Raw genomic sequence first — 13,313 nt, forward strand, 5'->3', positions numbered from 1 at the left:
ACCTGTCCACACACTCAACCAAACAGACTCCAACCTCTCCACAATGGCCAAGACCAGCGAGCTGTGTAAGGACATCAGGGATAACATTGTAGACCTGCACAAGGCAGGGATGGGCTACAGGACAATAGGCAAGCAGCTTGGTGAGAAGGCAACAGCTGTTGGCGCAATTATTAGAAAATGGAAGAAGTTCAAGATGACGTCAATCTCCCTCGGTCTGGGGCACCATGCAAGATCTCACCTCGTGGGGCATCAATGATCATGAGGAAGGTGAGGGATCAGCCCAGAACTACAAGGAAGGACCTGGTCAATGACCTGAAGAGAGCTGGGACCACAGTCTCAAAGAAAACCATTAGTAACACACTACGCCATCATGGATTAAAATCCTGCAGCGCACGCAAGGTCCCCCTGCTCAAGCCAGCACATGTCCAGGCCCGTCTGAAGTTTGCCAATGACCATCTGGATGATCCAGAGGAGGAATGGGAGAAGGTCATGTGGTCTGATGAGACAAAAATAGAGCTTTTTGGTCTAAACTCCACTCGCCGTGTTTGGAGGAAGAAGAAGGATGAGTACAACCCCAAGAACACCATCCCAACCGTGAAGCATGGAGGTGGAAACATCATTCTTTGGGGATGCTTTTCTGCAAGGTGACGGGACGACTGCACCGTATTGAGGGAGGATGGATGGGGCCATGTATCGCGAGATCTTGGCCAACAACCTCCTTCCCTCAGTAAGAGCATTGAAGATGGGTCGTGGCTGGGTCTTCCAGCATGACAACGACCCGAAACACACAGCCAGGGCAACTAAGGAGTGGCTCCGTAAGAAGCATCTCAAGGTCCTGGAGTGGCCTAGCCAGTCTCCAGACCTGAACCCAATAGAAAATCTTTGGAGGGAGCTGAAAGTCCGTATTGCCCAGCGACAGCCCCGAAACCTGAAGGATCTGGAGAAGGTCTGTATGGAGGAGTGGGCCAACATCCCTGCTGCAGTGTGTGCAAACCTGGTCAAGAACTACAGGAGACGTATGATCTCTGTAATAGCAAACAAAGGTTTCTGTACCAAATATTAAGTTCTGCTTTTCTGATGTATCAAATACTTATGTCATGCAATAAAATGCAAATTAATTACTTAAAAATCATACAATGTGATTTTTGTTTTAGATTCCGTCTCTCACAGTTGAAGAGTACCTATGATAAACATTACAGACCTCTACATGCTTTGTAAGTGGGAAAACCTGCAAAATCAGCAGTGTATCAAATACTTGTTCTCCCCACTATATCTTTTCAAACTCTGGTTTTTGTCACGAGTTCTTTCACACACACACACACACACACACACACACACAACTAGAACAGACATCAACCAATCACGCTGAGTTGTTTACTGAGGAGGATCGTAATACAGCAACTCGGAGGCTAAATAATCAGGACTTTTAGCGTGTATGGAGCCAGCATATCTCCACATGTAAATGGGTGAATTAAGGGTTTATTTCAACCGAACCAGAGTGGTGATTGTTGGAACAGTGGAAAGATGAACCAAGACGGCTTTTGATAGTTTGATTTAGTTTCTGTCCACTTTGAATGAAGTGTGTTTTACGATGATAAAAGTCCGGATTATTTACATGGAGTCTGGTGGGTTTGGTGATGGTGATTTCGGGGCTGTTTCATGTTAAACTAAAAGGATCTTCCTCTTTAACTAAAAGGTCTATCTCTGTAGGGATCCATCCCATAATGTTGTCAGACACTTATAATAATAATCTGAGTCTGTCAGCAGCAACAACAGAACTTTTAGTGGACGCTGACTGCTGCTGAACATTAGTCCTGCAGGGTAACATTACAGCTTGTTACTAACTGCTGCTGAACATTAGTCCTGTAGGGTAACATTACAGCTTGTTACTAACTGCTGCTGAACATTAGTCCTGTAGGGTAACATTACAGCTTGGTTCTGGTTTAATACTGGACCAGTTTCACAGATTGTTGTTCCATCAGACACACAAACACGGAGACAGAGAGTCCAGGGTGGAATAAAACCGTAGTTACCTTTTAAATCAATAAGTTAGAGAAACCTGAGTTGCTCTCTGATCAATAACAGATGTTCCAGGTTACTGATGACTCACCGATAGTTGGGATGGTGGTAACGATCTCTCCGAGCTTCAGTTTGTACAGGATCGTTGTTTTTCCAGCTGCGTCCAAACCGACTGAAACAAGACATATATCAAACTTTTAAAAACTTCACTATTACCAACTTTACTTTAACCTTTGAACGCAGAGATAACGCGTTAAAAACAGCCGTTAAATTGACGCCGACAGACCGTCAGAACCGTTATATTAATGGCTCTACATCAGACTCCGTCTGGCGGCTAGCTGTGTTAGCTTCTGGCCGTTAGCTTCTGGCCGTGTTAGCTCCTATTTATTTTAACTTCAGTTAAAGTTGGAGTTTCAGTTCAGCCAGGCGGGACTAAACATCTGAGAACCGGTTCATAAGTCGGCTTGGAAATGTATTTCTATCAGAGGGAAAAACGCCGGTGCCTGGTCGGTTAGTCTCGGAGCTAGCTAGCATAGCCGCGGGTTGAGGCTAGGAGGGATACAGCTACGGGCGGAAGTTACATAAAATTACGCAAAATCTCACATAATCCAATATAATATCATAATATAATGTTTGCGCTTTCACCCAGGAAACGCGTGTTTGTTCCTCTGGAGTGTTTTAACCCAAACCCAATCGTTTTACTAAACGTAAATACTTGTTTCATTGTCTAAACTGTTGCTTTGGTAACGTAACGGTAGCTGTATCCCTTTTAGCCGCGGGTTGAGACTAGAACCCACCCATCAGGATCCGCATCTGCTTCTTCCCGAAGAACTTGGAGAACAGAGACGAGATCGTCAGCCCCATTGTTGATAAAAAGGAGTCCCGGTTCAGCGGCGGGAGATTAAAGAACCCGGCGGGGGGAGAAAGAGATCCGGAGAGTCCGGGAGAAGCTGCTCAGAGCCGCGGGAAGAGGCGGAGAAACACCGGAGAATCAGCGCAGCTCCTCCTCGGTGCCACGTCCAGGCCAACGCGGAAGAAATGACGTCACTGCATTCAATACAACTTTATTGAAACACAAACAAAAAACATGTTGCGTTTATTTTCTACTAGCAAGACGTTCAATCCCCGAAATAAAATGAATAAATATGTATGAAAATATACTACAAGATTGTTTAAAGGAAATATGATTATGTAGCTTAAAACCCTGAACATTTATTTCCTTTTTATTTGATTTCCATATTTTAGATTTTCTTTGTTTTCTCTCATTCTGTTAAATGATATACTTATTATTATCATGTTATTATATTAGCTTTTGTGTAATGAATTAAATAATCTGGCAGTAAAGTTTAAAAAGAGAAAAAAATGCATTTAAATTAATTTTAACATTAAATATTTTTCAATGCTTTTCAAAAACAGACATAAATAACAGAATATAGGAATATAAATGAATCAATTCTATTAAAATACTTTTATTATTGTTTTAACATTATATTAAATAAGTTTAAAAAGAGAAAATAAACTTATTGAGCCATTAAATGAAAATTAAACGACGCGAGTCTGTATATTCCGGACTGCGTTGAACAATGAACGCAGCACCAGATTCCCGCCCCCTCCGTCTCCACTTCCGGTTCAGACCAACATGGCGGCTGTTCTCTGACAGTCTGATCTCGGAGTGTATGTGTTTAATATTTACAGTTTTCGGATGAAATTCATCAACTTTTGGAGTTTTTTTGTTCCGGTTCCGGATCGTTAAAAGCTACCGGCAGCTGTTCACCGGGTAAGAACCGGGTAAGAACCGGGAAACACCGGAAACACCGGAGATAATGTCGGTGTGTTTATTTTACTCCTTAGTAACGTTACTCTTCTACTTTAGTTACTTTATAAACATGACAGTTTACATATAAACGTTAATAATTAGTTAATTAATTAATAATTAATTCAATGTAAAAAACATTTCCTGGTTTTTCATTTAAATAATTTTAATAATTTACATTTTTACTTGGTTCAATAATATTTTTAGATTATAATTCAGAATTTATTTATTTATTTATTTATTGTACATTTTTGGGTTGTTTTGTGTGTGTCTCTCTGTGTGTGTCTCTGTGTGTGTGTGTGTGTGTGTGTGTGTGTGTGTGTGTGTGTCTCTCTCTCTCTGTGTGTGTGTGTGTGTGTGTGTGTGTGTGTGTGTGTGTGTGTGTCTCTCTCTAAGTGTGTGTGTGTGTGTGTGTGTGTGTGTGTGTGTGTGTGTGTGTGTCTCAGAACCAGCAGAGGAGAGTTGTTCTGAGTTCTGATGGATCCGGTCTGACCGGCCCGGCATTGTCATGGAGAAGTTCGGGATGAGTTTCGGGGGTGGTGGCGGCAGGAAGGAGCTGCTGGACACTATCGAGTCCCAGAAGAAGCAGCTGGTTCAGTACCAGACCCGCTTCAAGGTAGGTTCAGAACCAGATCGCAGGACTCTAAACTAGACTTTAAGATCTGAGTAGATCTTGTATCGTTGTCCGTAGGCCGGCTCCGACGGTGCTGCCCTCCGTCCACGAACTGGACCTCTTCAAGTCTGTCCTCTGCTATTATAGATATTATATTATAGAATAATAGATATATTAGGCCTGCACCATATTGGAAAAAACTTACATTGTGATATTTTTTCCCTGCGATATATATTACGATATGAAAAAATGAAAAAGGAAATGTTCTTATGTGAACCTTCTTTGTTGTTTAATGCTTTACAAAAACCAAAGCCAGTCAGGCTGTGACTCCTCTTCTGAAGAGATTTAGGAGAGGGACATTAGGACGACATCCACTGGCTGACTGACAGGACACCATGTAGTCATATCATATCAATCCAGGCTGAAGTCAGTGATATTAATAATGCACGTTGCTTCCTCTAAATGTCAGGTTGTGGTCGACTAGCTTTGGTTGTTTGATGAACTGATTAAAATAGATGATGATTGGTGGTTAGCTGAGCATGCAGAGCCTGCATGTCACACTCTTCAACAAACTGACCAAGAGCTCTGAAATCAGTGTAAATGAGGTTATATCAGAGACAGACTGCTGTTGTAGATTAGTGTTACGTTTCCAGCGTCGCAGCTCCGAACCTTAACGTTAGTTGGGACAGACGCCTTGTTTCTTCAGGCTAACTGTGTTAGCTTTAGCCTGGCTGGTAGCAGCTTTCTGCGGTGAAACATGGCCGGGAGACGTCGTGATTACGCTGCATTAATCAGGTGGTTTAGTTTGTCTTTACAGCGAACATAAAACACTGACTACTGGAGCTTCACTACGTGGAGAAGCATGTGCATCACTGTGTCAGCAGCAGGTGCTGCTTACGGTACTTCTAAACTAAATATCCTGCAGCCCTAATATATATATAATATTAAATATCCTGCAGCCCTAGTTGTCCTGATGCCGTGTTCCCACCAAACGCGTTTTAATCCACGGCAAGACGCCAATAGACACAAAGTCGCTGCACGAATGAGGCGAAGACCCGAAATCAGCTTAGTTTGTGCCGTGAATTTGCATGTGTTGAAATATCTGAACTCCAGCGAGTAGAAGTGTTTAGAAAGGAGTGATGTGTTCATGGAGCAGAGTCCTGATGGAACCAGACTCCATCCAGAAAACAGGCATTTTAAAGGTTGTTTGCTCGTCGTCTTGCAGACAGACCTGATCGAGTATCAATTCAGACTTTTTACAAATCATCATCATGATGTTGTTATTTCGGCTTACTTTCTAATCCCCCTACTCTAAGATATAATATGGTTTCCCCCTACTCTAAGATATAATATGGTATCCCCCTACTCTAAGATATAATATGGTTTCCCCCTACTCTAAGATATAATATGGTATCCCCCTACTCTAAGATATGATATGGTATCCCCCTACTCTAAGATATAATGGTATCTCCCTACTCTAAGATATAATGGTATCTCCCTACTCTAAGATATAATGGTATGTCCCTACTCTAAGGATGTGGTCCGGGCCTATAAGAGTCTGCTGAAGGAGAAGGAGGCGCTGGAGGCCAGTCTGAAGGTTCTGTCGGTGAGCCAGGATCTGGACCAGAACCAGCCGGGCCCGGACGAGGACGGCTGCTCGCTGCACAGCGAGGACAGCGTGGACACGGCCAGCGAGACCACGGCCAGCGAGACCACGGCCAGCGAGACCACCAGGGGGAGCCAGAGCGAGGACGACCCGGCAGAACCGGCAGGGAAGTCCGCTTCAACGGTACCGAATCTAAAGTTGGAATCAAGAGTTCACCAGTTGTTCTAGAGCTCAGTTTAACTGTCCTTCCAGAAACACGGGGAGTTCTTGTGATTGTGGCAAAAACCCTTTATTATGCAGCACGTTTTCTTAAAGTCCCATATTATGAAGAAATCTCTTCTTCTGGGATTTGGGGAGTTATTTTGTGTCTCTGGTGCTTCATACAGACGTTGATAACCCTCCATGCTGTTCTGAGTGAGAAACGGTTTCTGAATGTGTCCTGTCTTCAGTCTCCGGGTCAGCTGGTCAAAATCTGCACAGCTTTCTACGTCACTAGCTGAGACGAGGGGGCTAGGGGGCTAACCGTTAGCATGCTAGCTCGTTCTCAATGTCAACACACTGCTACAACACACACTAGTTCACCATAATCTCCAAAAGAACTACTTCCATGTCCCTGTTCTGCAGGTATTCCTCACAAAGGTGGAAGTGGTCCCTCGTTTAGAAGAAGTCTCCCAGCTAATCCTGCCTTGTTCTACTGAAGTTGGAGAAACAGCTAGCTAGCTCATGTAGTCCTTACCTAGCTACTGAGCATGTAGTCCTTACCTAGCTACTGAGCGTGTAGTCCTTACCTAGCTACTGAGCATGTAGTCCTTACCTAGCTACTGAGAATGTAGTCCTTACCTAGCTACTGAGCATGTATTCCTTGTAGTCCTTACTTAGCTACTGAGCATGTATTCCTTGTAGTCCTTACTTAGCTACTGAGAATGTAGTCCTTACCTAGCTACTGAGCATGTGTCCCCGTAGTCCTTACCTAGCTACTGAGCGTGTAGTCCTTACCTAGCTACTGAGCGTGTAGTCCTTACCTAGCTACTGAGCGTGTAGTCCTTACCTAGCTACTGAGCATGTATTCCTTGTAGTCCTTACTTAGCTACTGAGCATGTAGTCCTTACCTAGCTACTGAGAATGTAGTCCTTACCTAGCTACTGAGCGTGTAGTCCTTACCTAGCTACTGAGCATGTAGTCCTTACCTAGCTACTGAGCGTGTAGTCCTTGTAGTCCTTACCTAGCTACTGAGCGTGTAGTCCTTACCTAGCTACTGAGCATGTAGTCCTTACCTAGCTACTGAGCATGTAGTCCTTACCTAGCTACTGAGCATGTAGTCCTTACCTAGCTACTGAGCATGTAGTCCTTACCTAGGTACTGAGCATGTAGTCCTTACCTAGCTACTGAGCGTGTAGTCCTTACCTAGCTACTGAGCGTGTAGTCCTTACCTAGCTACTGAGCGTGTAGTCCTTACCTAGCTACTGAGCATGTAGTCCTTACCTAGCTACTGAGCATGTGGTCCTTACCTAGCTACTGAGCATGTAGTCCTTACCTAGCTACTGAGCATGTAGTCCTTGTAGTCCTTACCTAGCTACTGAGCGTGTAGTCCTTGTAGTCCTTACCTAGCTACTGAGCGTGTAGTCCTTACCTAGCTACTGAGCGCGTAGTCCTTATCTAGGTACTGAGCATGTAGTCCTTACCTAGCTACTGAGCGCGTAGTCCTTACCTAGCTACTGAGCATGTAGTCCTTACCTAGCTACTGAGCATGTAGTCCTTACCTAGCTACTGAGCATGTAGTCCTTACCTAGCTACTGAGCGTGTAGTCCTTGTAGTCCTTACCTAGCTACTGAGCGCGTAGTCCTTACCTAGCTACTGAGCGCGTAGTCCTTACCTAGCTACTGAGCAACAGTACAACAACAATATGAAACCATGTAAACATATTCTGATACGTCTAAATATAATTATGAACCTGAATATGAGCACTTTAAAATGTGATGGAATATGCTGGAACTTTTTAAAGCTGCGGCATCATCGTGGCGTCATCGTGGCGTCATCGCGGGGTTTGCAGCTTTTCGATGATGTTGACGTCACGTAATTACATCACTTCATAACGTTCCCATGGCAACAGGGGAAATGGCTGCTCTTGTGTGAAGTAAACGCAACATTTTTCATTTTTTTGGCTGATTATGCGTTGAGTTATGAGATTCTGGAGGGACTGGTAAACAATTATTACGACGAACGCTGCTACAGAGCGCTGAATGGCGTTCTAACGAGACGTTTTCTTCCCGCAGGCGCGGCGGTTGGACGCGGACGGCGGAGGCCTGGAGAGCGACAGCGTGGGGGCGGAGTCTCAGCAGCAGGCCACGTCCCCTCCCAGCACCGAGACGGAGCGGCGAGCAGCGCAGCTGAAGAACCAACTGAGCACGCTCACCAGCGCCATCGCCACGGTGACGCACGAGAAGTCGAGGATGGAGGCGAACTTCCAGGCCGACAAGCGGCAGCTGAAACAGGAAGTGGAGGAGCTGCAGGAGCGGCTGGCGGGCGCGCTGGCGCAGCGGGAGGCGGAGGTTGGCGCCCTGCAGCAGCAGCTGGCGGAGAGCCGCGCCCGCGTCATCACGCAGCAGCATGAGAGGGCGCAGGAGACGGCCGACCACGCCACGCAGCTACGGGAGCTGCAGAGGATCCTGCAGCAGGAGAGAGACCTGCGGCAGGACGCAGAGCTCCGCCTCCAGGACGCCAACGCCACGCTGCTCGCTAACACACAGGTAGAGATGCTAACACACAGGTAGAGATGCTAACACACAGGTAGAGAGATAACACACAGGTAGGGCTAACACACAGGTAGGGCTAACACACAGGTAGGGCTAACACACAGGTAGAGCTAACACACAGGTAGAGCTAACACACAGGTAGAGATGCTAACACACAGGTAGACATGCTAACACACAGGTAGAGATGCTAACACACAGGTAGAGATGCTAACACACAGGTAGAGATGCTAACACACAGGTAGAGATAACACACAGGTAGACATGCTAACACACAGGTAGACATGCTAACACACAGGTAGACATGCTAACACACAGGTAGGGCTAACACACAGGTAGGGCTAACACACAGGTAGAGATGGTAACACACAGGTAGGGCTAACACACAGGTAGAGATGCTAACACACAGGTAGAGATGCTAACACACAGGTAGACATGCTAACACACAGGTAGAGATGGTAGAGATGCTAACACACAGGTAGACATGCTAACACACAGGTAGAGATGGTAACACACAGGTAGAGATGGTAACACACAGGTAGGGCTAACACACAGGTAGAGATGGTAACACACAGGTAGAGATGCTAACACACATATATACATGTATGTGTATTTTGTCTTTTTGTCACTTTATTTGACATATTTGTGACCTCAGGCAGTGGAGCGGGGGGTGGAGTCTGAGGCTCACCTGAGCCAGGTGAGGCAGGAGAGAGACGAGCTGAAGGAGAAGCTGCTCGCCACTGAGCGACATCACAGCAGACCTGATCCCCGATTGGATGAGCTGCAGCGAGAGCTGACGCAGCTGAAGAACATCTTCCAGACGCAGAGCGACATCCAGACCAGGAAGGTACAGACCAGACTAAACTAAACCAGGCTAAACTAAACCAGGCTAGACTAAACCAGGCTAGACTCAGACCTGGAGGTCATGAAGGACAGGGATCAGATCAGGAGTTGATCTCTGATTTAATCAACAGTTCTCCGTTAGACCAGAGAAGGTTTCTTAGAACTAAACCATTCAGAGTTCAACTAAAACGCTCTGTGTGTGTGTGTGTGTGTGTGTGTGTGTGCGTGTGTGTGTGTGTGTGTGTGTGTGTGTGTGTGTGTGTGTCTCTCTCTCTGTGCATGTGTGTGCAGGCGAGCGAGGCGGAGGAGCGTGCTACTGAGCGTGCTCAGTGCGCTGAGCGGCGTGCGGCCGGTCTGGAGCAGCGTGTGGCGGAGCTGTCCGAGCTGCTGGGCGGCTGTGAGAAGGCGCGACAGCGCGAGCAGATGGCGGCGCAGAGACTCCGAGAGCGCATCTTGCAGCTGGACGCCGAGAACAAGACGCTCGCCATGGCGATGACCTCTAACCTCGCTGCTGGCAGGGGGACCTCTGACCTCGCCGTGGACGAGTCGCAGCTGGACGTCGCCGTGCTGAAGGAGAAGCTGGAGAAAGTGAAGAAGCTGCTGCAGCTGGCGGCAAAGAGGGACCCTGAACACAACACGCAGAACATCCAGAGGGACACTGAACACATCACGCAGAACATCCAGAGGGACCCTGAACACATCACGCAGAACATCCAGGACCTGGAGGTACGGCACCAGAGCCCGTCTACAAAGAGCCTGTATTCATATATATATATATGCACGCACGCACGCACACACACAGAGACACACATGCACAGACACACACACACTCGCCCACATGCACGTATACACACTCGCACGTACGCGCGCACACACACAGAGACACACACGCACAGACACGCACACAGAGACACACACACACACAGATACACACACTCGCCCACACAGATACACACACTCGCCCACACGCACAGACATGCACACACACACACACTCGCATGCACGCACAGACACATGCACACACACATACACACATACACACGCACAGACACGCACACACACACAGAGACACAAACACACACGCACGCACGCACACACACACACTTGCCCGTACGCACGCACGCACACATGCACGCACACACACACACGAACATCAGTACTTGTATCAACACGGATTTCACAAGCTACAATAGCAACGATGCCTATGCTACCTATCTTCAGCCCTCTCTGCTAGCTGCCTATGCTACCTATCTTCAGCCCTCTCTGCTAGCTGCCTATGCTACCTATCGTCAACCCTCTCTGCTAGCTGCCTATGCTACCTATCGTCAACCCTCTCTGCTAGCTGCCTATGCTACCTATTGTCAACCCTCTCTGCTAGCTGCCTATGCTACCTATCGTCAACCCTCTCTGCTAGCTGCCTATGCTACCTAGCTTCAGCCCTGTCTGCTAGCTGCCTATGCTACCTAGGAGAGACGTTTCCATCAGCCTTTTCGCCGCCTTTTTCCTTTTTGATTTCACTACTGACGCAATTAATGTGGTTCTGCTCTGTCCCTCTGTGGAGGCGTTTCCGGGTGTTGGCGAGGCCTCGGCGGCGGCCTGCCACCAGGAGCTGAGGCAGCTGCGGGACGAGTTTGAGCGCTACAAGCTGCGGGCGCAGGTCGTTCTGAAGAACAAGAACGCCAAAGATGGCTGCCAGGCCAAGGAGCTGGAGGAGGTGCGGGACCAGCTGGCCGAGCTGAAGGAGAAGTACATCAACCTCCGGATCCAGAGCGACGAGGCCGAGACTCGCCACCGCCGCGCCTTGGAGGAACAGCAGCAGCACGCCACGGCCAATCAGATCGCTCACAGACAGGAAGTGGAGCGCCTGGAGGCGCTGCAGCGAGACGCACTGCTGAGGCTGGAGGCGGAGCTACACAAACAGCGAGACAGGTTCAGATCTCACAGATACACACACACACACACACACACACAGACAGACACAGACAGAGAAACACACACACACACACACACACAGACAGACACAGACAGAGACACACACACACACACACACACACAGACAGACACAGACAGAGACACACACACACACACACACAGACAGACACAGACAGAGACACACACACACACAGACAGATAAACACACAGATACACACAGATACACACACACACACACAGATATATATATATATACACACACACACACACACACACACACACACACACACACACACACATACACATTAATCCTTCCAGCTCTGAAACTAGTATGTTTTCTTACCTTATTATGTAATGGTATTACTGCAGTAGTATTTGTAGTAGTACTGCTTATGAACAGTATTTGTATTTCAGGACGCTGGCGCTGCTGCAGGAGAAGGACCAGGAGCTGGAGCGTCTCCGTGCACCTGCCGCACCACGCTGCAGCGACGGCATCAGCCCCGCGGCCGCCGAGGCCGAGCCCGCCCCGGAGAGCGAGGGTGACATCATCACGGCGGCCCTGCGGCGGGCGGCGCCCGGCGAGCCCACGCTGCTGCTGTACGCCGAGCAGCTGGCCCGGAAGGAGGCGGAGCTCAGCGCGCTGCGGCGCCAGAAGCACGGGCTGGAGGAGGACGTGCACCACCTGCAGGCGCGCCTGGTGGCCGATGGCGAGCGCCACGGCGAGGAGGAGGCGGCGCTGAAGGGACAGCTGGACAAACTGCTGCGAGACCGCAGCCGAGAGGGCGCCAACATGGAGTACCTGAAGAACATCCTCTACAAGTTCCTCACGCTGACGGACGCCAGCGGGCGCCAGCAGACGCTGGGCGCCATCCTCACCATCCTGCACTTCAGCCCGCAGGAGAAGCTCAGCGTGCTGCGGGGCCAGGGCGCCACCTGGTGGCCAAACGCCAGATAGACACAAACACAGCCTGCTCATTCCCCCTGCTCTGGTGTCCCCCCTCTCATTCCCCCTGCTCTGGTGTCCCCCCTCTCATTCCCCCTGCTCTGGTGTCCCCCCTCTCATTCCCCCTGCTCTGGTGTCCCCCCTCTCATTCCCCCTGCTCTGGTGTTCCCCCCTCTCATTCCCCCTGCTCTGGCGTTTCCCCCTAGAGGCGGGCTTTACACGATGACGATAGCGCAGCAACGTTGATGCGTCATCTCCTTCATCGCTCTGATTGGTTGAAGGACTGTCCAAATGCACCCAGAGGCATTGGAGCGGCGTCCTTTGGTTTGGAAATGGGCTGTGAAGGAAGCTTCCCCAGACCCTTCCCAGGTCAACCAGGCTGGTCTTATCATTAACGGTTTCTAACCTGCAGGGCGCCCCCTGGTGGACCAACACCAGATCTAACCTGTATGACTGAGGGTCACTGTGAGGAAACATTTAGTAACATTAAACATTTAAAGGGAACTCTGGGTAATGAAGTACTTCAACAGATAACAACAATCAGTCACACACACACAGACACAGACACACACACACACACACACTCTCTCTGCAGATGGTGTGTGTGTGATTATAAAACAGTAAATTAAATCTGGTTTCTGTGTGAATATGAACATTAATGACTGAGGAAACATGTAACAAACATGCACAGGGAACTCTGGGTAATGTAGTTCTTCATCTAACTGATCTGTATATTTAAAGTCTAAATTAAACTATTTTCCTGCTTCAGACTCCGTTTGGTTCATCACGCTGGA

The 13,313-nt window shown here is 48.2% G+C and overlaps 2 protein-coding genes across 3 annotated transcripts in view; one reads left to right on the forward strand and one right to left on the reverse strand.

The window, feature by feature from the left end:
- LOC144532718 (ADP-ribosylation factor 4) overlaps nucleotides 1–3,063 on the reverse strand; it is a 6,712-nt gene extending 3,649 nt beyond the window's left edge. The window contains exons 1-2 of the mRNA XM_078273644.1: nucleotides 2,817–3,063; nucleotides 2,111–2,191 (exon numbers count right to left, since the gene is read on the reverse strand). Of these exons, the coding sequence (XP_078129770.1) occupies nucleotides 2,111–2,191; nucleotides 2,817–2,883 (148 nt within the window). The 5' untranslated portion in view covers nucleotides 2,884–3,063. The remainder of the gene's footprint in view (nucleotides 1–2,110; nucleotides 2,192–2,816) is intronic.
- Nucleotides 3,064–3,626: 563 nt separating this feature from the next.
- gcc1 (GRIP and coiled-coil domain containing 1) lies at nucleotides 3,627–13,287 on the forward strand. 2 transcript variants are annotated; one of them, XM_078273642.1, is made up of 8 exons: nucleotides 3,627–3,807; nucleotides 4,279–4,448; nucleotides 5,980–6,234; nucleotides 8,325–8,798; nucleotides 9,457–9,648; nucleotides 9,936–10,370; nucleotides 11,206–11,573; nucleotides 11,991–13,287. In XM_078273642.1, the coding sequence occupies exons 2-8, from the start codon at nucleotides 4,341–4,343 to the stop codon at nucleotides 12,529–12,531; spliced, it is 2,373 nt and encodes a 790-aa protein (XP_078129768.1). In that variant the 5' UTR covers nucleotides 3,627–3,807; nucleotides 4,279–4,340; the 3' UTR covers nucleotides 12,532–13,287. The 2 variants fall into 2 exon arrangements, with proteins under 2 accessions (XP_078129768.1, XP_078129767.1); XM_078273641.1 differs by having other exon boundaries at nucleotides 3,627–3,796.
- The last annotated feature ends 26 nt before the right edge of the window (nucleotides 13,288–13,313 follow it).

This window comes from Sander vitreus, chromosome 17 (assembly GCF_031162955.1).
Source record: "Sander vitreus isolate 19-12246 chromosome 17, sanVit1, whole genome shotgun sequence".
NCBI lineage: Eukaryota > Metazoa > Chordata > Actinopteri > Perciformes > Percidae > Sander > Sander vitreus.

What these genes read in the sequence shown, in the direction of transcription:
- gcc1 (XM_078273642.1), top strand. Translation starts at nt 4,341, where the DNA reads ATGGAGAAGTTCGGGATGAGTTTCGGGGGTGGTGGCGGCAGGAAGGAG. An exon ending in CAGGGAAGTCCGCTTCAACG is followed by an intron (nt 6,235 to 8,324) that starts GTACCGAATCTA and finishes TTCTTCCCGCAG; the next exon opens with GCGCGGCGGTTGGACGCGGA. An exon ending in CGCTGCTCGCTAACACACAG is followed by an intron (nt 8,799 to 9,456) that starts GTAGAGATGCTA and finishes TTGTGACCTCAG; the next exon opens with GCAGTGGAGCGGGGGGTGGA.